General features: G+C 46.2%; 2 protein-coding genes across 5 annotated transcripts in view; both read right to left on the bottom strand.

Annotated features, from left to right (window-relative positions):
- The window catches only part of MAPRE1 (microtubule associated protein RP/EB family member 1), a 31,139-nt gene extending 18,922 nt beyond the window's left edge, over positions 1 to 12,217 (bottom strand). Inside the window, exons 1-2 of one of the 2 annotated variants that reach the window (XM_032858887.1) lie at positions 12,113 to 12,217; positions 6,103 to 6,226 (exon numbers count right to left, since the gene is read on the bottom strand). In XM_032858887.1, coding sequence (XP_032714778.1) covers positions 6,103 to 6,223 — 121 coding nt within the window. In that variant the 5' untranslated portion in view covers positions 6,224 to 6,226; positions 12,113 to 12,217. Of the gene's footprint in view, positions 1 to 6,102; positions 6,227 to 11,563; positions 11,711 to 12,112 lie in introns of those variants that run through there. The other variant, XM_032858888.1, reaches the window with a different exon arrangement.
- A 6,908-nt stretch (positions 12,218 to 19,125) lies between these two features.
- DNMT3B (DNA methyltransferase 3 beta) overlaps positions 19,126 to 24,474 on the bottom strand; it is a 40,502-nt gene continuing 35,153 nt past the window's right edge. For all 3 annotated transcript variants that reach the window (XM_032858891.1, XM_032858889.1, XM_032858890.1), the window contains 3 exons: positions 22,150 to 22,219; positions 21,299 to 21,417; positions 19,126 to 19,711 (listed from right to left, as the gene is read on the bottom strand). In XM_032858891.1, coding sequence (XP_032714782.1) covers positions 19,570 to 19,711; positions 21,299 to 21,417; positions 22,150 to 22,219 — 331 coding nt within the window. In that variant the 3' untranslated portion in view covers positions 19,126 to 19,569. The remainder of the gene's footprint in view (positions 19,712 to 21,298; positions 21,418 to 22,149; positions 22,220 to 24,474) is intronic.

Consider the following 24,474-nt stretch of genomic DNA (forward strand, 5'->3'; position numbering starts at 1 on the left):
AAGTAGGCAGAGAGGCAGGCAGAGAGAGAGGAAGGGAAGCAGGCTCCCTGCTGAGCAGAGAGCGCCCCATGGCTGGAGTCATCTTAAAGGATGAATAAAACTGGAAACAGAGGGCTATGAGGAGTCATTAATGCAGACATTAAAAATCAGCCTCAAGGGGTGCCTGGGTGGCTCAGTGGGTTAAGTGTCTGTCTTCGGCTCAGGTCATGATCTCAGGGTCCTGGGAGAGAGCCCCGCATCGGGCTCTCTGCTCAGCAGGGAGTCTGCCTACTTGTGATCTCTGTCAAATAAAGAAATAAAATCCTTAAAAAAAAAAAAAATCAGCCTCAAGATATTTTAACATGGGAAAAATAATACTATTTTAATTTTATTCACCTATTTATTTTTAAAGATTTTATTTACTTATTTGAAAAAGAGACAGAGCTCAAGGAGGCAGAGCGGCAGGCAGAGGGAGAGAGAGAAGCAGGCTCTCCACTGAGTGGGGAGCCCAATGCAGGGCTCAATCCCAGGACCCTAAGATCATGACCCGAGCCGAAGGCGGCCACTTAACTGACTGAGCCACCCAGGCACCCCAATACTATTTTAATTTTAAAAACAGGAAACAGGAACGCCTGGGTGGCTCAGTTGGTTAAGCATCTGCCTTCAACTCAGGCCATGATCCCAGAATTCTGGGATCGAGTCCCACATCCAGCTCCTTGCTCAGCAGGGAGCCTCCTCCCTCTGCCTGCTGCTCCCCCTGTTGTGTTCTCTCTCTCTCTGTGAACAAATATATAAAAATCTTTTTAAATAAATAAATAAAAGCAAAGCAGGAAACAAAACTGTCCAGCACATATGTGCTTGTAGTCTGTAAGAGCAACAGACCAGAAAGAAGCCAAATGTCCGAAAGGGGACTGCTTCAAGAAAATTAGAATCTAGACAGCCAAAAAAGAAAGGAAAGTGGCATCTAATAAACTGCCAAAATGAAACACCCTCCGGAACATATAGTGTGATTAAACATGCTACCATCAGTGTAGAAAAGGGGGGAAGAGAGCACAAAATATGGACAGATGTTTTTGCTTGTACCTATACATTCTCTCTGGAGCAGGAAACTGGGTGGCTAGTTGACAGGGTTAAGGAAGACACTTCTCACTGTTTATCTTTTTGTTCATTTTGAATTTTAAACCACTTTGGGACCTTCAGTTAGTTCAAAATATTCAAAAAAAAAAGAACTGTATAAAATGTGTGTCAATTATGTTTAATAATTATAACTAAATACTGAAAGTACAGCTACAATAAAGGACCTTGAGCAAGTTGTTTAACCTCACTATGCCTCAATTTCTCCATGTATAAAATAGGGATGATAGTCCTTACCTTCCAGGTTATATATGTAGAGCACTTTGGAAAGCGCCTGGTCTATGGTAAGTGCTGAATAAATAAAGCCAAACTAGAGGGAAAAATATATCTAAAAGATTACGACTACCACAAACTTATATTACAGCAGATTACGGTTTCTTCTAATATGTTTCGTAAGACCTAACAGCTTATAATTAGAAGTTTCTTGTCTTCTGTTTTAATTAAGGCGAAGAAAAACCAAGGAGGTACTTGAAGAGTCAGGCAAAAAAGCTGGAAGAAATCCTTTCTTGAGCAGAGGAGTGACCCAATAAAAATGTTCTCTAAGAAAGGCTGCAGACCACAGTGGCGCTAAAGAGTGGGAGCAGGGGAACCGACTGGGGGAACCCGAGGGAACCCGTGCCTGGTGAGGAGCCCACTACAGCAGCAGTGAGCAAACGGAGAAAGGACAAGATTGACAACACCCATCAGAAGACCATATGGAACTTGGTGACTTAGTCTCTTTCGAGACCTGCAACACTGGAAAAATGGTGGCATCATGGCCCAAAGTGGTGTCTGGAAAAGAGAGCTAACTCGAGGAGAAAACGAAGTAGAGGAAGCCTGATGAGGGACATGGTGACGCTCAGAGCAGCGTAAGCAAGATTGACAGGCCATTTTAGAGAAACTCAAGGGCTCCTACAACAAGCTGAGGAATAAGGAAATCTAGCATTTGCCACAGAGCATCTGCACACCACACACGTCTCCTCATCTGTACAGCATAGGAACTATGGAGCCAGGCTAGAGCGGAGAAGACAAGAAGAGAAGGGGGAGCCGAAAACACTCAGTGAGGGCCACTCTACAGGTTCAAAGAACCGTGCTGGGCCCTTGGAAACATGCAAAGGTCCTGAACGTGGAATGGAAGTGAGGGAACAGAGGACTGGTTGACAAAAAACAACCAGCATCCCCTTTCTGATACAAGTAATGCCTCATCCAAATCATTCTTTCCTTGATGGCTATCTTTCCAAAATACTTGATGACTAGCTCGCAAACACAAGGAGACTATGGAGAGGAAATGAATCTCTAAACAACCTACCAATTATGACAGAAAGTTATCCTCGCCTTACCTAACAAGAGCCAAGCAAAGACTTGTTTCACTACTGGGGCAGGTGGGGTGGGGCAGGGTGGGGTCACAATGCTGATAAACCTCAGCCATTTCATAGGCAACCAGCACATTAATGGTGTAGGACCTCAGAGCTTCATGCTCCCCAGAGAAAAACCTATTCCTACCCTTCAAGGCTTGGGTTTCGTAGAAAATTCTAGTCAGCTCTCATCAGAGGTAAGACTGGGAGGGACCAGCAGCATTAAAGGCTACTGGGATTCTGCTTAGGCCTCAGAAAACGCAAGGGTCTCAGGAACCTCATTTACTCTAGGACTCTGATGCCCCAGCGGCAGTCCTTCCACAGGGACATCGTGTCTGCACCTCATCCTGTTTGGCCATCCTGTTTGATTAGTTTTCTAAATATCAAAGTGAAACACCATGCAACCATCTACATACTTGGAGAGAAGTCGTGTATAGCTCCAGAGGAAAACTAGCTATGAATGAATAAAGTTTGCTTACAAATCACAGTTAAGTATCCTGCACTTAGCACTCTCTGCTATGGAAAAGCACTTTACCCAGGGTAAGAAAAATGGCAGGTAGGTTGCAAAGTTGAAATTCTTCACAGGGATTTTCAATGAGACAATATCATTGCAATTAATTATATGTAACTGCCATTTGTTTAACTCTTCCAAATGCTTCTTTTAAAAAGATACAACATAAAAAAAAAAAAAGATATAACATGGATGCAGCAGAAAGAGTGTATATTCTGTGGTCAGAAAGATCTGGGTTCAAAACCAGGCTCTGCAATGCACAAGCTGTGCCCCACAGGCAGTCTCCTCGTTTGTAAGATGAGCATATGCACATTCCCTTGAGAGATCTACACTCACATCTAGGGTCTGGCACAGACTCCGTATCTGAGAGCTATTTTTACAGGTGGGCCTGGTTCAACTACCCCAGTTTAAAATGAGGAACTAGAACATTAAAGGAGTTGTCCAAAATCACACAGCTCAGAGCACACTGAAGCCTCTTCACACCCAGTTCTAAGTACCCACTACAGCTCCCTCTCTGAATGAGGTTAAATCTGGAGCCAGATCATACGTGTACCACTTATCTACACATGAAAAGACATCTAGCGGCACCCAGGTGGCTCGGTCGGTTAGCATCCAACTCCTGATTTCCACTTAGGTCATGATCTCAGCACTGTGAGATCGAGCCCCACAACGAATCTGCTCAAGATTCTCTCTGCCCCCTTCTGACCCTCCCCCACCCACACCTGCATGCTCTCTCCCTTTCTCTAAAAATAAATAAATCTTTAAAAGAAGAAATCTAAATTAAGGAAAATAAATTCCAGAGTATATTTAAGGAAACAGGTAAATTTTAGGGAGAAATTCCTGGTGAAAGAGTTGGCCCTGATGAAAACTGGGATGACCTCATCCCCACATTAGTCAGAAAACACGGGACAAGCAAGTGTTTTAAGAGCCTCAAACAAATGGGGAAGTGGTGATGGGACTGAGGAAACAAACAGAAACTGGGGGGGGGGGGGAAGACAGCACAGGTCTAAGGCTAACAACCTGGGCCTACGCTAACCTGTGCCTGCCACAACTAAAGTAATGAGTGAGAGACTAGCATGACTCATGTACAACATCTTTTCACTACACAACTTCCTAAAGAGCCTCCCCTCAACCATCTGCAAAATGGAGATTAACCTTCACAGAGGATGGAACAAGACGAGAAAATGAAACTAAGAGCAAGACTAGGATCCAGCTATAAAATAAGGAAGAACAGAAGTGAATTCATTTTATTTAATATAAATAAAAGCAGTTAACTGTATTTATTAATTTGAGAGCGAGCAAGCACACACGAGCAAGGGAAGGGCAGGAGAGAGAGAGAGACACTCTCAAGCAGACTCCCCCCTCGGCACCTCCCATGACCCTGAGATCATGACCTGAGATGAAATTATGAGTCAGACACGCAACAACTGAGCCAATCGGACACCCCAAAAGCAATAAGGGCACCCGGCTGGCTCAGCTGGTGGAGCATGCCCTCGTGATCATGGGGTTGAAAATTCAAGCCCCATGATGGATACAGAGATTAATTAAAAATAAAATCATAAATAAAATCATTCATAAATACATACATAAATCCAAATGGCACCGGTAAAGGAAAAGTCTGAGCCCCTGCCAAGCAGGGCATGGGGACTGAAGAACCTCGGCTCCTGATTTGAACAAAGGTTCGAGTCTCAATTCTGTTCTTGGTTCTATAACCCAGGACTTGTTACTCAGTTTTTCTAAGCCCAGTGCCTTATCTGTAAACTGGGGTTAATAAACATCTCCACCTCATGGGAAATATAGTGAGAACTGCATGAAGAGATATTGGGAAAGCATCTACATGACCCTGGCACATAAGTGTTCAATCAAATAACTACTGTTGTTACACCCAATAATAATTCTAATTCTCTCCCACAAATATGATAAGAATTGAAGTAGCAGCAACATATACATCTCATCCTTCTGGCATATTCTTAACCCCACCTCTATCTGGTAGACCCAGTTTTGGTAATCCCAACACAATCCTTATCATGTGAGGACAGTCAAGGGCAGTCAGCAGAACCCCCAAAGATGAGACAGGAAGTCTTTAGAGGAAGTAGAAACCAATAACATCTTCACGAAAAATAATTACAAGAGCCTAGAGTTCATACCCTCTGATCTAGTAATTCTATTTCTAGAAATCACTATGGTAAAATTAGAAGCCACTTAAATGTTCCCAAATCAGAAACATATTAACTCCAGAATACCATAGAAATAGCACAAGGCCATTAAAAACAAGTTATTTTTATGATAGTGAATAACACTAGAGAATATCCACAATATAGCCAAGTGAAAAAACCTGGAACATACACAAATATATATACGTGCATAGAGAAGTGAAAGAAAACAGCCCAACAGCAGTTTTCTCTGAATAATGGAACTAACGGCATTTTTTATTTTCTTTCTAGTTTTTTAAATGTCAATTAACATACACAGGGAGGGGTGCCTGAGTAGCTCAGTCGTTAAGTTAAGCCTCTACCTTCAGCTCAGGTCATGATCCCAAGGTCCTGGGATAGAGCCTGTGTAGGGCTCCCTGCTCAGCCGGAAGCCTGCTTCTCCCTCTCCCACTCCCCCTGCTTGTGTTCCCTCTCTCGCTGTGTCTCTGTCAAATAAATAAATAAATTCTTTTAAAAAAAGTATACACGGGGGAGGAAAAAAAAGTTTCTATTCTTGTCTTAAATCATTACCTCTCTGTAATATCCTTGTTAAGCAACAGTTCAATAAAACCGTGGCTGAAATGGCATTTGCCTGACTTTGGTGTTGTACTACTTGGGAATGAGACATGCTACTGATAAAACTAATATAAACTAGAACAGTTACAAATGTCATCTTCAAAGGAAAACATTTCAAATCTGGATGCCCAAGAGTACAGATGGAGAAGCTGGGCTAAGCGGCAGGCCTCGGAATGTCAAGATGGTGGCAAAGAAGCACACTCTCCCTCAGCACAGTTCCTTCTAGAAGTGGAACTGGGGCAGGGTTGAAAGGAAGAAACAGGGCAGCCCGGACACAGAACCTGAACCTGTGGCCTCTGAGGTCGGATACAGGCCTGTACATTCCTCAAGGACCTGCAGGCTTTCCTGGAGAAATAGTCTAGTGGATTTCTCTTACCTGAGCACAACTGTTCGATCTTCGTCAGATTCAGCTGCAGAGACTCATTGATCCAGGCCAGCATGTCATGTCGACTTAGGTTATCACTGGTGACTGATGTTGAATATACGTTCACTGCCATCTTCTATAGCACGAGAGGAAAAGAGGAGGGCTTACGTTATTAGGTGTGCAAGGGAGAGCAAGCATTTCGTGAAGAGTCAGTCACCCAGAGCAGACCTGTAGTAGACTCAAATTTTTAAGCCTCGCATTCTTCCCCAAGAGGCCAAATCAGACACTAGGATTCCAGCCATGAACTTGGACTGCCACACATAGGCATAACCCTAAATGAACTGACCAACCCCTACCAGCCTAAAAGTTACGCCCCATTCTAATGTCATTAGTATTAAATTTTAAGGAACCAGAAACACTAAGTAAAGAGATGACTGACAGAATGCTCAATGAAGGGGGTGCTGGGTGGCTCAGTTGGTTAGGCAGCTGTCTTCGGCTCAGGTCATCCTGGGATGAATGGAGCCCCATATATATAGGGCTCCTTGCTTAGCAGAGATCCTGCTTCTCCCTCTGACCCTTCCCCCCTGCCCATGCTCTCTCTCACTCTCTCATGCACACTCTCTCTTGCACTCATAAATAAAACCTCAAAAAAAAATGCTCTATGAAGGAAGCTGATGCACAAACAATATTCTCTGTTCAGAAAACTTATCCATTAATATCAAAATATTCACAGCGTTTCCTTCAGATGGTGGGCCTTTATTAATTCCTCTTCATACTTTTCGTTATGTTCCAACTTTTCTTTAAAGACTTTAAATGCCCACTTTTCATAAGCAAAATAGTAAATAAACTTTTCAAAAACCTGTGTACTACAAACGTGGTGGGAAGTGACCTTACAGTGAAGGCTCCTTGGTTCCAATACCCTCCTGAACCACCGGGGGACAGGAAGATGCCTGAGGAGCTTCACAGATACTTGTCATTTACTCTGCCAACTCCCTACAAGGCTCACCTCGTTCTCCTCACTTTACATATGAGGAAAGAGAGGCTCAACCTAGAAGCCCTGGGAACTGGCAGCCAAACCTGACCAGCCCTGCAAGACACATTCTTTCCCTGCCACTAGCAAATGCTGCCCCTCACTGTTCTGCTAGGCTTGTTTTCTTTTTTAAGATTTTATTTATTTAACACAGACAACAGCGAGAGAGGGAACACAAGCGGGGGAGTGGAAGAGGGAGAACAGACCTCCCACCAGGGAGCATGCTGGATCCCAGGACCCTGGGATCATGACCTGAGCTGAAAGCAGACACCTAACACTGAGCCACCCAGGCGCCCCACAGGCTTTCAAATTCAAAACAACAAACACACAGAAATATAATAACTTAAAATGCTATTAAATGTTTATGCCACCATCATCCTCATTCAGTCAACAAATGTTTACAAAGCACTGTTCTAGAGCCAAGGAAACGCATAAGCAAGAGGGACAAGTTATCTGTCCACAGGTAGTTCATGTTCTAGTACTGAAGTCTGACACGGACCAAATACAGCAACAAATGTCATTTCATAGCGACCATTTAGAAAATGGGGGTGGTGGGTAAAGTGGTCAGGGAAAAGTCTCTCTGAGTTGACGTTTAAGCTTATCAATCAGAAGGAAGCAGCCACATGGAGATGTGAAAGGTGATTGTAACCCAATAAGCAAGAGAGAGGCACAGAAGGAGGAACAGAAGTGGGAAAAGAAGAAGCCAGATCATGTTAGGACTTGGCCAGCCATTGTAAGGAGTTTCAATTTTATTCTGTAATTGTTAAGAAACCCATTGTGGGGATTTAAAGAGGGTAGAATTCACACTCTCCTTGAAGTCTGTGAAGGATTTCAGGACACCCACCCCCCACACCCGAACGTGCTACTTTGGCAAGTGGATTATTTTGAGCTGAAGGCACTGGAGACCCTGTTGAGCCAAAAAAACTTTTGTCCCTCTGGTAACGACATAGAAGAATCGACTGGGGGTCTTTCCCAGAATAAGGGGTATTAGCAAAGATAAATTTTATCTAAGTGATCCATCTGTATAGGAGGGCAAACATCTAACTGCCAAACACCTACTCTTATCGCTGTGAAATGCATTCCTTTCCTCTGAAATCCCAGACCCCTACCTGCTTCTTCTGAGAGTAACATGCAGACCTCATTTTGCCTGTCTTTGGCATTCCCTGTACATACACCTATTAAGTTTTATTTTCTCCTGTTAATCTCTCTCATGTCAATTCCATTCTCAGTGCAGCTAGAAGAACCTTGGAGCAGATGGGAATTCTTGCTCCCCAACATATTTGAAAAAGCACCCCAACCGCTGGTAGAGGACAGTGGGAAAGGAAAACTCAAGCAATGACGGAAGGGCAGGTTGATTCAGACTTAATGAAATCCCTGGTCAGTTACCATGAGGACACACAACTAACTATAACAGCACCAGATTTCATAGTGACCTTGACACTTAACAATTTCCCTCATTTCCTGAGACACCAATATTACCAGTGGAGGCGGGAGGTAAAAACTCAACAGCAAACTTGGAGCCATCATGAGAGCCCATTCTCTCCTGTGGCACTTCTTTTCATCCACCTAGTGCCTAGTGTATGAACTGATCTTCCCACACCAGTCTCCTGCATGTCTCATTGAGTCATACAGTTAAAGAATGTGAGGGCTGGAAGAGACAGAGATCTACCCAACCAATCCCCTTTTTATAAGTGGGGTGACTGACAGCTGGCAAGATAAATAACTTACCAGGTCTGTGCCCTCACATTCCACATTTGCCCATCACTTGGCACAGTTCCTCACACAGTGAGCACTCAGTAAATGCTATTTGTTTTCAGGTTGGCAGGACACTATCAAAGACAGAAAACTGTATCTATATAAGCTTCTTTCAGAAAGTAAACCATCAACACTCTTACATTTTTAAACTCCAATGATAAAACCATTTTTCTTTAAAGATTTTATTTATTTATTTGACAGAGAAGTCACAAGTAGGCAGAGAGGCAGACAGAGGGGGAGGGGGAAGCAGGCTCCCCGCTGAGCAGAGAGCCCGATGTGGAGCTCGATCCCAGGACCCTGAGATCATGACCTGAGCCGAAGGCAGAAGCTTAACCCACTGAGCCACCCAGGTGCCCCGATAAAACCATTTTATACAAGAAACCCAACACAATTTAGTTTCTGACTCCACTGGGAAATTAATTCCAGTTCCCACAGCACTTCATACAAACCTCTACAATAGGCATTATCACACTGGATTGTCATTATCTCTCATTTCTGAATCATTCCCAGACTAGATTTGAGCCAGGAGGCAATCTGCTCTATGGAAAGACCTGAGGATTTCAAGCCAAGAAGACCTTGGTTTGAGTGTGAAGCTGTCACTCTTTTGCTGTATGACTCTGGGCAAGTTACTTAACTTCAGTACACCTTAGTTATCTTATGAGTTAATGCCACCTATCTAAAAAACTACGAGGTGAGGTTTAAATGAGGTAAGGTACATAAAATACTCGGCATGGTATCTGTACCATATCTGGCAGGTATGAAACAAACAAGATCCAGGGTAGGAAGGGACCTAGTCCCACTCATCCTCCTGCCTCCAGTGCCAAAAACAGTGCCCAAGACCGGCCACCATCTCTCATTAGATCCACTCCCCTCAGATCCACTGCAGCAGCCTTCATGTTAGTCTTACCACTTTAATCTGTCCCTACACAGCAACCACAGCAAACTTCCTGAATCACAAATAGATCAAATATATCCTTATTGAAAATCCAAAATGAATGAATAAATGAAATGCATACTGTATGCAAAATACTATTATCAGGAACCAAGGAGAGACACATCCAAACAAAAAACAGTCCGAGGCTAAGTACCTGTAAACTATTTTGGTGACATTCATACATACACTGACTATTGTATGGGTCATGCTACCATAAAATTAAGCAGCTGGTTCAGCCACGTGTGTCTCCTGACCACACCCCAGCTCAGAAAATGTTAATGGCCTTTCATCATCATATAATTTAAAACTCTTTCATAAGCAGTACCTTAATACCTGGTCCCATGTGCTCCACAAACTCTGCAGCCACTAAATACATGAGGTTAGGCACCCTGTGGATATGCAATAAACATCTACTCACTCAACCAATTAATTGGCTCTTCCAGGCAGTCAAAACAGTCTAGTCCTCAGAGCTATGGCTACAGCTAGCTACAGCTTACTCTTCCTCCTTAAGGATTTCATTGCTTGGCCTTAATGGAAACCCCACAACCACTGTTCAAGCCTCACCTTTAAAAGGCTCCATGATCCATGGTTCATCTGCCTTGAAAAAGCTCTCTTACCTCCCCAGGTATTTCTCCTCCTTCAGCAGTTCTCCTAGCATGTTCTCAAACCCATTCTGACTGGATGCTGGCTGAGGGACACCCTATTACTTTCAAGGCATCCTACTGAGCCCTATGGAAAGAGAGGGAGGGAGGGAAGGAGGTAGGAACCGCCAGAAGACAACCACGTAACCCTGAGTAAACGCCTCACCTTTCTGGATCACAAATGGCTTACCTATAAAAGATGAACAACATATTCTGCACAAAGGGGTGGTGAGGATTAAATGAAAATTTAAGCGAAAACACTTCAGTGAAAAGCACATCATGTCTTAAGCTTCTCTTTGTGCCGGAAACCATGCTGGGCACTCTGACACAGCACCACCAAGGGCACACTAGTAGGAAACACACTAGCTCTCAGGGAGACAGCATAATATAAAGGATGAAAGCCTCGACTCATGATCACAGATGTGGCTTCAGCCAACTGCTGGACAGCATAAAGTAGATCACTTGACTTTTAGGAGTCTCAATCCCTCAACTGTAAAATGAAGATAGAATCTGAGATAGTGTGGTATTAAATGATACAATGCCAGGGCACCTGGGTGGCTCAGTGGGTTAAAGCCTCTGCCTTCGACTCAGGTCATGGCCCTCCTCTCTCTGCCTGCCTCTCTGCCTACTTGTGATCTCTGTCTGTCAAATAAAAAAAAAAAAAAAAAAAAAAAAATCTTAAAAAAAAAATGTTTAAATGATACAATGCCACATCAAGCACTTAACACAATGCCTGGCACATAGCAAGTGCCCAATTAGCCAAGAGCTGCTATTATTATCTTACAACACCCCAACAGGTAAGTGAATGCTAGGCCTGGTGTATCTTCCCTTCGACAGGCCTCAGGATGCTCATCCTCAAAATGGGGGAGAGGCCAAACTGTGTTTAAGCACCTCAGGGCAGCTGTGAAGCAGGGACTGGAAAAGCACTGTTTGTATCACCCTGTTACATTGTCTTCATAGTAATTATATGAAATTATCTTGTTCATGTATTCATTTCCTTAGTTCCTATCTGCCTCCCCACCACAATGCAGGCGCCTGGAGAGCAGGCCTTTGCTCAGCACAGCGCCCAACAGATGCCCAGGGAAGAAAGGAAGGAGATCATTGAGCTCTTACTTGTTGCCACGTGCTGTGACAAGAGCTTTCCGCAGTCTTATTGTTGTCCCCGTCTTACAGATGAGGAAACTGAGGCTGAGAGGTTCAGGCACCTGCCCAAGGTCGCACAGCAGGGAATGGAACCACGGTCTGAATTCAAAACCGAACTCTTGACCATCAGGTGACACCGCCCCCCTACAGTGGGGGTCGCTAGAGCTCCCAGCAGGACTCACTAGAACCACACACACCCCCTACCCCGGCCCAACTAACCCGGAACCTCTCGCCACCGCTGTCCGAGACCCACACCTAGGCCGCGGCCCAGAACCCCCACGCCGCCGAGGGGCAGCCCCCACTTCCGGCCCGAGGCCCCGCCCCTGGCAGAGCTGAGAGCGCGCCCCCAGCCCAGCCCGCGCATCGGGTCACGGCCCCGCCCTTCCCCCCACCCGGCCCGATATGCACTGCTGTAGAGAGCGGCCCAAGCACCGCCCGCAGGGCCCGCCGGCGCCTGCCGGGCCCGAGGCCCACCCGGTCGTCCCCCGGCCGCCGCCCCGTCCCCGGTAGCTGGCTCACCGGTCTCGGCAGGACCGCGTCCACTACCCGTGCCCGGCTTCGGTTCCGTCTTCGTCTCGTTCAAACCGCCCGACCCCGCCCGCCCGCCCGCGCGATGACCTCACACGCACCCCCCCCGTTACGCGCCGACGTACAGGCTCGTCATTGCGCGCCGGCTCCTTTTATAGAGAGGGACTCAGGCGCGCGCCGGGGGCGGGGCCCGGTCAGTGATTGACGGCTGAGGCGCCCAAGGGGCGGGGCGCCGGCCGCCGAAGCACCCAACCTCGTGGTCTGACAAAGCCAATGAGATCCCGCCCCAGACCGGGTGTGACTCCGCCTAGATGGCGGGATCCAGTTTGGATCCTCCACCTCAGGAGCTAAAAAAATTGGTTTTCCCCATAAGTGACTCTCAATCTCACAAAACAAACTGAGGGTTGATAGGGGGAGGGGGGTTGGGGGGGGTGGGGTTATGGACATTGGGGAGGGTATGTGCTGTGGTGAGTGCTGTGAAGTGTGTAAACCTGGCGATTCACAGACCTGTACCCCTGGGGATAAAAATATACTATATGTTTATAAAAAATAAAATTTTAAAAAATATATTTTAAAAAAAGGGAAAGGAAGAAAAAAGAAAAAAAATTGGTTTTCCAATGAATTTCTACAAAAGTGGGTTATCTGGGGCGCCTGGGTGGCTCAGAAGGTTAAGCCTCTAACTACGACTCAGGTCCTGGTCTCGGGGTCCTGGGATCGAGCCCCACATCGGCTCTCTGCTCCGCGGGGAGCCTACTTCCCCCTCTCTCTGCCTGCCTTTTTGCCTACTTATGATAAATAAAATTTTTTTTAAAAAGTGGGTTATCTGATAATAAAGATAATTGATAGGCGCTCTGAGGAACGGCTTAAAAGTCACCACAGAGATACATTCTGTGACCACTCTGTACTGACCCTGTAATCTCGTCATCCGTTTATTTTCCTCTTAGTACTTGTGAAATCTTATTTGTTCATTTATGCCTTTACTGTCTGACTTTCCTTAAGTTCCACAGAAGCGAGGATCTTCTAAGTCCAGTGTCCCAGTGCCTGACTTTCTGAAAGAATGAATGAAACCTACTTTACAGAAAAGGAAGCTGTGGCTTAGAGAGGTCAATTGACAGCATCACAGAAGATGACCGATTGTTTTGAGCTGGGTTTTTGTCTAGATATCATTTATTCATGAAAAAAAAAGAAAGAAAGAAAAAATTCTTTAAGATAATAATAATAATTATTAAAAATAAATGTTTCCTATTTGGCAGGGGAGGCAGAGGACGAGACCAATGGCTCAAATCACTGTTTAATCACAAACCAGACTTGGTGCTAGTCAGGAGCTATGTGTGGCAAATGTGACAGCACCTAACACTGAATGAAGTAGGATCCTGGAAGCCTCCTTCTGGGTCAAGTCTTACCAATTAGTCGCCAAAGTCTGCAGGGAGCTGGGGCAAGAGCTGTTTATCGAGTGGTCTGGAGGCATTTCAATTTTTTAACCACCAGAACTACCAGTGTCTCCCCCAAATGCAGCACTCCAAGAGTACATCACAAGGACCCTGACCTTACCCAAGCAGTTTGGGAAGGCCCCAAGAGGTGATACTTGCTCTAAAAGATGAAATGTTAACCTAGCAAAAGATTTGAACTAGGAGGGACACCTGGGTGACTCAGTTAACCGTCTGCCTTTGGCTCAGGTCATGCTCATAGGTTACTGGGATCGAGTTTGCATGGGACTCCTTGCTCAGCGGGGAGCATGCTTCTCCCTCTGCACTGTCCCCCGGTTCTGCTGACAAATAAAATCTTAAAAAAAAAAAAAAAGATTTGCTGTCAAAGATTTGGAGTAGGAAAGGGCAAACCAGAGGATACAGCAAAGAGCCCAGTGGCCTAATGATTACAGCAATAATGGTAATGTTGGCATCATAGGGTACTGACAGGAAGCATGGGTAATTGAGTAAAAACATTCACAAATGCTGTGGAGCAACGTGAATTACCTCCATTTTATGCACAAGGACATGAAGTTTCCAGCAGGCTAAATGAATTTCTTAAGTAAGAAAGCCAGCAGGTCTGGGTTCAAATCCTGACCCCGCTAAGAGAATCACATGAGATGTGTGTAATGGTCTTAGATTACTTCTAGCACACTGTAGATGCTCAGTAAATGTCAGTGGTTCCTGAGTCTCTTCTGATTAATGTTAGTATTTCATTGACTTCAATTAGTTGTCAGCATTACCTAAAGGCGACTTTGGTTGGCGGAGAGCATTAATGTGGAGGATGAGACAAGTCAATAAGGGCCTCAAGTGGCAGGCTAGAGTTTGGACCCGATTCTGGGAACACAGGGCATTACCAAAGTATTCTGAGCAACCACCTCCAAAATAAAACTCATTTCCCTCCCAGGATCTGCTCCCAAAGAGATGGGAAAGGGGCATGTGACCTGCTTAGAATCTACTTTCCTCCCTCAGGAGGCGGGGGTAGTCAAGGTTATCTGGGTCAGATTCAGCCTTGACTGCAAAAGGCCAGAGAGTGGTAAGAAAAAGAGTTTCTACACAGAAAGACAAAGAGCTGTGGGGACTTCAATAGTGTCTTTTAACCAACTGTGTTAACATGGACATGATTATCATTATCACAAGTAGAAATTGTGAATCCCCTCTCCAAAAACAAAAAACTAGGACTTCCAGGCCTAGGTTTTCCAGATGCATGACAAGTTTACTGAACGAAAAAATGGTATTGGGAGGTCTCAGGTGCCTTAGGGACCTCACAAGCTCAAGGGGAAGAGAACTACAAAAATAAATTCTAATACAGAGTGTTTTGTACTTAGATTCTCTATATATGCACACAGATGGGGGACTCAGATTAGGGAATGGCTCCTAATCCTGCCTAGAGGCAAAGACGACTTCCTGGAAGAGGCAAGAACTGGAGGACTAGTCTGGCGAGGAGGTTGTTCCCGGCAGAGCATAGCATGGGCAAAGACTCAGAGTAAGCAACCACCAGCTCCAGTAACGCCAGCCTCCGTTTCCTTTCTGCAAAGCTGAGACCGCAGGATGAACCCAAGCTCACAGAGCACAGTTATAAGGTTTGAAATACCAAGATCTATGCACAGCTCTGTTTGTACGTTTCACAGCTAAGTTTTAAAAATAAAGAATAGAAAATGCAGTGTGTGGTTCTGGAATGGATACCAGACCAGAGTTTTGCAGCAACTGGCAAAATCTAAATAAGGCCTATAGATTGGTAAGGAAGGAAGTAACTGTTCATTTCCGGATACTGAAAAATGTACTGTGATTATGTAAGAAAATGTTCTTTTTTTAGGAAATACACACTGAAGGATTTAAGGGTAAAGAGGTATCATCTCTGCAACTTACTCTTGAATGATTCAGACAAAAACAATGTAGAGCGAAGATGACAAAACACACGTGGCAAAATAGCATTTGAGGAATCTGGGTGATAAGTATTTAGGAATTCTTTGTACTGTTGTTGCAACTTTTCTGTATATCTGACATTTTACACAGTACAGTTAAACAGAAAGAAGGAAGAGAGGAGCAAAAGCAGAAAGGAGGGAAGAAAGGGTTAGAGGAGGTAGGCTGGAAGAAGGTAATCAGAGAAAGAAGCAAGGAAGGTGGGCAAATTGTACTCCGGGCTGCCAAGGACAGCAGGTCATTTCAAGCTCCAGCAAAACAAACACAACACACACACACGCCAAAAATAAACAGGTGCAGGTGGGACCAAGAAGAAATAGCAGGCTACTGGGGCTTCACAGAACAAACTCCTTCACCTCTGGTTGTGCGACCTTGGGTCAGTTATGGGACCTCTCTGAGTCTTAGCTCCCTTCCGCGTAATCAGAGCAATCAGGGCCTCACTGGGTTGCTAGGAAGCTTCTCCAACAGTAACAAAGCAGCTGCCCTTTACCCAATGCTTTCTACCCACAAGCACTCTCCCACATGCCTCACATGCCTTGATCATTCGATCCACAATCAACCCTGCAAGGTGATCATCACCCGTTTCACACTTTGTCAAACTGAGGCACTCGGAGTACATGGAGCAACCCCCAGGTCACAAAAGTCAAGAGTGCGCGAAGACAAGGTAGACACCTGGTCACACTGCAGTCATCAAGGACCAGGTGCAGGGATTGAAGTTATCATTCAAGAAGCAGTTGGCTGAAAACCCCAGGGAATGAGGTTAGGTAAGAGACCCTGTCTAGTGGGCACTTCCCCCACCACCAAACAGCTGTGAACCAGTCCCTGCAAGATCCCTTCAGCAGGTCTTTGGGGTGGCAGATGCCAAAATCACCTCCATCTGCTCTCCCTAACAAGGACCAGAGGACATGATGTTGGGGGCAGGCAGTGAGGAACACACCAAATACTACTATCACTACAGTTGGCGTCATCAGCCCAGCTACTGGGAAACACCTGGGAGGTTACTGCCCTGCCCTTCCTTTTTAAGATTTTATTAAACACAAATAATTATTGGATGTCACCACCACTACCAACACACGGGCATTAACACTGTATTGACTAATACTGGCTTTTGTTATCACAATGCCATCCAGGACCTGTAAGGGCTTACTGCATGTGCACATCATGCCCTTGAACCTTCACAGCAGCCCTAGGGAGAAAGTAGGATTTATGGTCCTTACCTGTTAGAGATGCAATCTTCCTGGCTAGAGCCCCAGGCAACTGAAGACTGCTTCAGAAAGGGCCTACACATGACTGACACAAGGTCTAACTCCAATCCCAAAATCAGAACGTTCTTCATGTCCTCCACCTGCCATTGTGCCTGGGATCATGCAGATGCAAACAGAACCCCCATCTTGCAGACAGCTGCCCCTCCAAAGCCCACCCCCAGCCTGCCACAGGCAGTCTGTCTAGACAGACTGGGCCAACCCAAGAGCCCCTCACCTGCAGGGGCAGTCCACCTGCGCCCTTGGGTTTTCGAGGCCGGGGCTGTTTATTCTGTCTCATCCTGTGCTGGTATTCTATGCAGCACTGTATACAAGGTGGCTTAATAGGGCAGCAGAGGCCCCTGGGGCCCCAACACCTCAGAGAACTGCCAGGACACTTGCTAATTGCAGAAGGTCTCACCATGGTGACTCACACGCAACTCTTCTCCACCTCCCCAACATTTACCTTAGTAAGCCACATAACTAGAGCCTTGGCAGTGGCCAGGACAAGAGCCTTTCTTCCATTTGAAGGGACTGAGAGGCTCATACAGTTGCCACATCCAATTGATCCATTGTGTGGGCTTTCTTTCCCCCACAATTTTCCCTCTGCACGCACCAGCTGACCAAAATGAGTGGAGAGGCATACTGGCTCCTGGTCCCTGACCCAAAGGTAGGTCTAGTGATGGACTACGGCAGGATGGGTTGGGGTGATTGGGACAAAAGGTTAACTGGACCAGGTAAACTGCAGAGCAATGGGTACACACTCCAAAGAGCTGTGGCCACAAGCAGCTAGGCTGGAATTATGGGGCCCACCCCAGCCAGTCCACTTACTGGACAGAGACAGGACAACTTGGGAGCAAGGCAACCAGATGCAAGGGCATCCACAGGCATGAAGAACTGGGGAAAACAGCCCTGGGATTCTTGAGTCATCAACCATCTGGATCGGCTCCTCAAGAGCGTTGTTAGGCGGCTGTCCCAAACCTTAAGCCTTTACATGAACTCAAAAGCTCCAGTCCCTTGTTTTGAGAACCAAGGTTTAGAAACTGATTCACTAGCCCAGCAGCACAGAATTCTTGGGTTTTACACGAAACAATGAATCAATCAGAAACTCAAGTTGGGGTCCAGAAACCTCCACGTTAATGAGCCTCACAGAGGAAGCTGGTACACTGGAGTTTGGGGACCAGTGTTCTAGACCACTCCACGGGATCACACCGGTATTTCCTGCACTGTGCTTGCTGCATGAACCAATGACCAACTTGAACTCCCACCTTTCCATTTCACCAGGCCCTCCCCAACATCCCACCCATCTGACCTGGAAAAGAAGGGACACCAGACTGTTAGAGAAATACTGATTTTAATTCAACATAAGGTAAACTCTAGGCATCTGTCATCTTTCAGCCTAAAAATTAGCAAAACTGTTGAAACAAGGCACAATTTTCCCCCATACTTGTTATGTGGCTCCAGTTACAAAAAAAAAAAATTTATGAAAATGTTAAAAACATAAAAATATAAGTCTGTGATTTTAAAAAAAAAGTGTATAAAAAATTCCCACAAAACCTGTCAATGTTGTTCCTGATTCTACAAAATAGCACCAGTACGAAGAGTAAAAGTTGTTAAAAACCATTACGACAGCATTTCTGAAATGCAGCTTGCCCGACCTCCCATCCCCCACTAAAAACTTCTCATGGGATACAAAAGGACTTTAAAATCTCTGGAGGGAAGATCGAGCTTTTTTATTGCAGTTTTCCCCCTGCAATCTCTAAGATGAGGGGAAAGGGCGGGGAATGTGCTTATGCCCCAGCTGTCACTGCTGCTCAGTTTAGGAAAAGGCTGAGGTTTCGGGGCATCCTACTTCTCATTTGGGGACCTGTGCCTGCAGAGTAGTCCAGAGGGTGCATTCTGGGGGTGGAGGGGATGCCTTCCCCAAGCCTTCTCCTTTGCTCCCTTCACACGGGGCAGACAGAGGGAGAGGAGCAAAACCATACCTGTCTGCATGGTACACAGCAGCAGATAACCCAGCCCACCCCTTCCTGAGCAACCTACAGGGCTCTATTGCAGTCACCTGGAGGGGATTTAGTGAAGGGTGGCTGTCCCCTTGGGTTTGTTGTGGGGGGGTGGGAGAGGAAATAGCCCTGAATGTGATGATGAGATCATCCCTGCTGACATCATCATCATTATGGAAAATACTCTACATGGACCCGGACAGCAGGTCCCAGCCCTTTACACTGAGGCCAAGGGAATGTGCTAGGTAAAATTCAAGACAGACAGGCATCCTTTCCTCTTCTGCTGGCCCTAGAGAAAAAACACACCCAGGGCCCTTAAAATGTCCTTCAGCTACATGTCTACCACTGCATGCTCCTGGAAATAAGGAGCCACAGGAGGTTTATTTAAAAAAAAAAAAATATCAAAGCCTTACCAGTAACTGTCTCGGGTGATTTTTCAGCATTAACCTGAGTATTGGAGAGCTGTCGGCACTGTGGTTTTGGTACTTTAGCCATTGTTTCTCTGAGCAGTAAACCCAGGAGGGAAAAAAAGCCATCTTACTACCTACTTCAAGTTTTAAAAGTTTCCAGAGAAGACAAAATGAGCACCGTGTTTGGCCGCTCCTAGCGGCTAGATCTGAATTGTGCAGAAGGAGGTGGCAGCACCTTGGGTTCCCTCTGCCAGGAGGGGGTCACATGGCTCTGCTCCTGCCAAGGTTGTGTGGCGAGACCCCACAATACTGAGCAGGGGAAGGGTAGAGCGTGGGCTGTACCTACTGGGTGCTGGCTCTACCCCACAAGCCCCAGTGCTCCTGGGCTCAGGGTGCCTGGGAGGGCTATTCACAGGCAAAGTAGTCCTTCAGGGGGGCGAAGAGGTGTCGGATGACAGGCACACTCCAGGACCTCCCAAGCAGCTTCTGGCGGGCACCACGGCCCATGTTGGACACATCCGTGTAGTGTACAGGAAAGCCGAAGATCCTGGTGGGTGGGGGGGATGGGCACCAGAATAAAAAGACAGGGAGTCAGAAGCGCCCCTTCCAGCATGCTTACTGCCTCAGGGAGAGTCTCACACGAACAGAATGGCACTGCTTTCTGCCCTGTGTCCCATACTTTCCATCAGGCCAACCATGCCTTCCCATGACCTCTCGTTGACCTTCAAGGTCAGATCAACCGGTTCTTCAGAACATGAATAACGGTGCCCTCACAGAGGGCACGGTTCCTCTAGGAGGATGTCTGCTGCGTGCATCCCCAAGCACTAGCACTGTGCTCCTGACACATAGCTGGTGCTCAGTGGACCTTTCCCATGTGACTGAGTGAGTGAATGAATAAATGCCAAGGAAGCCAGACAGTAAACAGACATGTACCTGCCTTCAAACCCCAAGAGGAAGAAAGGGAATTTCCTTGAGAAATAAGGACACTGGCAGAAATGGATCATCAGATGCTCACATAATTAACCTAAGAACACCGAAATGTCCTGCATTTTCTTTCCCTCTTAAAAGCCAGTTGTTAGATCAAGGGCCAAGCTGGACTTAACGGCAGATGGCAACCAAATATACCAAGAGCTTCCTCTATGGGATTCTATCAGGCCTGTTAAGAGGCTTCAGATACACCAGTCTTAGGGAAAACCTCAGTCTCAGGGTTACAATCTAATACTAAAAAGTACACCAATGGGCCAATGGCTGAATGGGTGTTAAGAAACATGCCAAAGATATAACACCTTGGGCCTATACAGTGCCTATAAGTGGGCACCCACTCCACTAGGCACCCACCTAGTATCACAGGGCCAGCCTAGCATGTAAGGCTTAGGTCTCAAAATACAGAATAACCCACAAGATGAATGTGCAAGGTTATCCAACAGCTTCTTTCAATGAGTCAGAAGTTAATTTTCAGACTAAGATAACTATTGTTAAAGATATAAAACCAGTTGCAGGACTGAAGTGTCTGGAATGAAAGTACTCTATCAAATCCTTTTGAGATGCAGCCAAAAATGTAAAGCGAAGTATTCATAGCCCTTTCTTCATTTCTAACAATAAGAACAAAATAAACAGGAAAAAGAGAAGGAAAAAAGAACTGAAATCCAACAGCTGGTTCTGAGGCTAAACAATTAAACTACCAACTTAGCCAAATAAATGGAAGACGACGACAGACTTTTTGGCTAAGTAGGAACCAGCTTTAGACCAGCAACCTGGCAGAGGGAATCTCCTGAGAAAAGGCCAATGGGCAAGTCAGTGGGGTTTTCTTTACCTGGTTCCTCATATGCCCTGGAGGCCCAGCAGGCTAGGGCACATAAAATGCCAGGGCAGCACAGCAGAAACAGAGATGGTGTGGTCTAATGACCTGATGTTTCAGACTGCTCACTACCACCACCACCCTTCTGCCATTTCTACCAGGAAACTCAGCACTAAGTCTGAGAAAGTATTACTCCCAGCCCCACTAACATAGGTCAGTGAGACCATGCAGAATTAAGGCAAACACCTGCCCATTTATGCTGTGTGCCTTAACTTCAAGTTCTTCCCCTTTCTCTCTGCCTGTGAGATTTCCCTCTTCACGTGCAGCCCTGCTCACCTTTCTAGCTCAGTGCACCACAAAACATCTTCTTTGCCATTCATGACAACAGGGAAAAGTTGGTTTTTCCCCTGTCTGATCGAGTTCGACTTGGTGGTTATTGTCTGTACTTTCTTTAACTGGAGAACAAAACGACATCATGGAGTGAGCACGCGTTTGGAGGGTCTAGGTCAAGTCAAAGCTCATAAGCACCTAGGGAAGATGGAGGAGGGAGGGCAGGCGGGGGAAGAGAGGGAGGCAGGCTCACAGAGGGGATGAGAAAAGGAGAGCTGGAAGCTAGAACATTTTGTGCTTCCCACGAACACCAAGAAGTTAATGAACAGGAAGGACCAGCCTCACAGAAAACAACAGATAAAAGTGACCATAAATGAGATCACATGGGGGCCAAGAAAACGCCAGTTAGTCATCAGGCAGGATTAAGCCAAAGTTAAAAACCCACCCAGATTTTGAGGATGGCCCCTGGATTTTGAATGAATGGAACCTAGCCTGATATAAACGTAAGTTTATGGAGGTCTTCATATAATTGTAATAGTATACAACTTTTGTGGCAAAAGCAAAATTACTCATTTGTTACTGGGAAGATGAGTTGCAGTTATCTGTGTCTCTATGAAGTCCTGCATCTGCAACTGGAAAGCTAGTCAGCTTTTCTCATAGTGCTTATTTGTGTATCAAGAACCTCTCCTACTCTGTGCCTTTGCTTTAAGATGGGACAGAACAATTAAGTGGGGAAAGAGGCCCAACACCAGGGAGTTGTGGGGAGGCAGGGTAGGAACAAAATGGACACCGAGGTCAAGTTCTCGCTTGGAGGTCACCAAGTGCATTTCCAGAGACCTTTTGTTAGCACATCTTACCTTTGCTGTCCTATTGAACTCCAAGCAGTCCTGTAGCTCGAGTTTATCATTCTTTGATGCTATCACGGGCCTGGGGACATCCAAAACCCATTACTTTCTTCTACCAACTATAAAGAGGCCTCGGCTAAGCACTTCCCAAGGTGGGAACGAGTGAGGGACGAAGACCGCAAAATGTGCTCTGGCAGTGAGCTTGTTATAATTACCTGGTAAGAAATGAGCCTGGCAAGAACACAAGACTATGTACCAAAGCCAGGAACAGACTAGCCCCTTGAGGGGGTAGCCCAATGTCCAAGAGGAAAAGCTCCCCCTTCTCAAATTTTAGTATTACTCAGAGCCTTCTTGCAAAGAGAATAGGGTGAAGGAAGGCACACTAGGAGTCCGGAGTCTCCACCAGTCGGGCCCCACTGCTCACTGAGTGACCCAAGCCAAGCCAGGCTGCCTCTCTGGGCCTCAGGAGCTTGGATTAGGTCTTTGCGATCTACCTGCTGCTACCAGCACATGAAATCCATGATCTGGTGGCATATGGCTAGTGAGGCAGCCTCTGGGCAGTGGTTCAGGGCTGACCAGAGGTACAGGTAAGGACAGGAGATGGTTGATGGTAACAATAATCCTTATCACTTTCATTATTGACACCTGCAAATGCAGAGAGGCAGACAGATGCCTGAGAAGGCAAAGGGCTAGAACCTGACTGGTTAAGCGTTCCAGAGAAGAGTCAGCAATAAGTCTGGATGTATTGAGATGAGGAACACCACAGCAACCCCTGAGTAAGGAACTTCAAGGCCAAAGGGAAATCAGATTAAGAACTAAGGATGCCCAAAAGAGAGGCCACTGAATCACCCAAACCATTTCCCTAGATTCTGTCAGATTTTCCTGACCTTAGCTTCCAGACTAAATGCCTACCTAGCCCCAATCTTGACTCTTCCATGAACCCAAAGGAGCTGGGGGAAGGGGCACAGCCCTAAGTGTGCTGACTGTAGGACTGAGATCTACACAACCTAGGCGCTGGGTCAGACAGCCGTATTTAGGTCCGTGACCCGGTGATGGTTGGGTCACCCATCCTCGAGCCTGCAGGGCCCAGCTATAGCCACTAGTAACTCAGGCAGAATGCTCTTGAGGCTCTGCAGGCGATTTTCATCGGATACTCTACATTCAAGACATCAGCAAATCCTGTTACTCCTATTCTGACATTACCTACAATCTGATCCCTCCTGCTAAGTTCCACAGAATTCATGAGCTGCCAAGCCCCCAGAGACTCACACTTGCCTTGTGCAGACCATGAATGCATGTTATGGTGCCTTCTAGGGTCCTCCTCTGAAAACCCACCCTCACGGGTCTCCCCACTGCTGCCCTCATCTTGCTGTTGTATATCCTCCTATGAGCAATTACCACGAACCTGAGATGTACCTCTCAACTACTTTTTTTTTTTAAAGATTGGTCTTTTTTTTTTTTTTAAAGATCTTTATTTATTTGAGAGAGAGGCAGTGAGAGAGAGCATGAGCGAGGAGAAGGTCAGAGGGAGAAGCAGACTCCCCGTGGAGCTGGGAGCCCGATGCGGGACTCGATCCCGGGACTCCGGGATCGTGACCTGAGCCGAAAGCACTCGTCCAACCAACTGAGCCACCCAGGCGTCCCTGTCTCTCACCTACTTAATGACTCCTAACTCTCAAGTGCCACACAATTCGGCCCATACTCAAGGCCTCTGCCTTACTGTCCCCAGCCACTCTGGGCCACTCTGCAACACCATTCTGAGCTGCTCTTCATCGACCCTTCCCCTATTCCTGCTGCTGGAATGTTCATTCTTCCCTCCATCAACTGCATGGCTCCATTCCTTCCCTTAAAGGCCCTGCCAGAATAAGCAGCCTCCCCATCAATTCCTCTGATGCCCCCACCTCCAGCCAGGACCATGAAATGTACGGTCTTTGCTACCCATCCCCCATTAGCATGTCAACTCCATGAGAGCCAAGACTGCCATCTAACGTGTTCAGCACTAAGCTGGCAGCACATACAGCAATGCCCGGCACAGTGGGAGAGCGCGACTGCTGAGCGAAGAGCCGTCTTCATCCGACATGAACGTTTTCCATTTCACTGGCTAATTAACCAAATAAAAATGCAACATACCCAACAGAAATCCTACTATCTATTCTAGCAACTTCTCCCCTCTGTTCACACTTTGCTAAATGCCTCAAAGTTATTATGCTTCCAGCACTTTCTTCTAAAGGAAAAAAAAAAATTTTAAGCTTAACTCGCAATTTGCAAGTCTTGGATGTCATATTACCATCACATTTTCTATCTTAATTAGCAAGTTGTTCCCCTGGAAACCACATG

This window comes from Lontra canadensis, unplaced genomic scaffold (assembly GCF_010015895.1).
Source record: "Lontra canadensis isolate GAN:19392208 unplaced genomic scaffold, GSC_riverotter_1.0 scaffold16, whole genome shotgun sequence".
Taxonomy (NCBI): Eukaryota; Metazoa; Chordata; class Mammalia; order Carnivora; family Mustelidae; genus Lontra; species Lontra canadensis.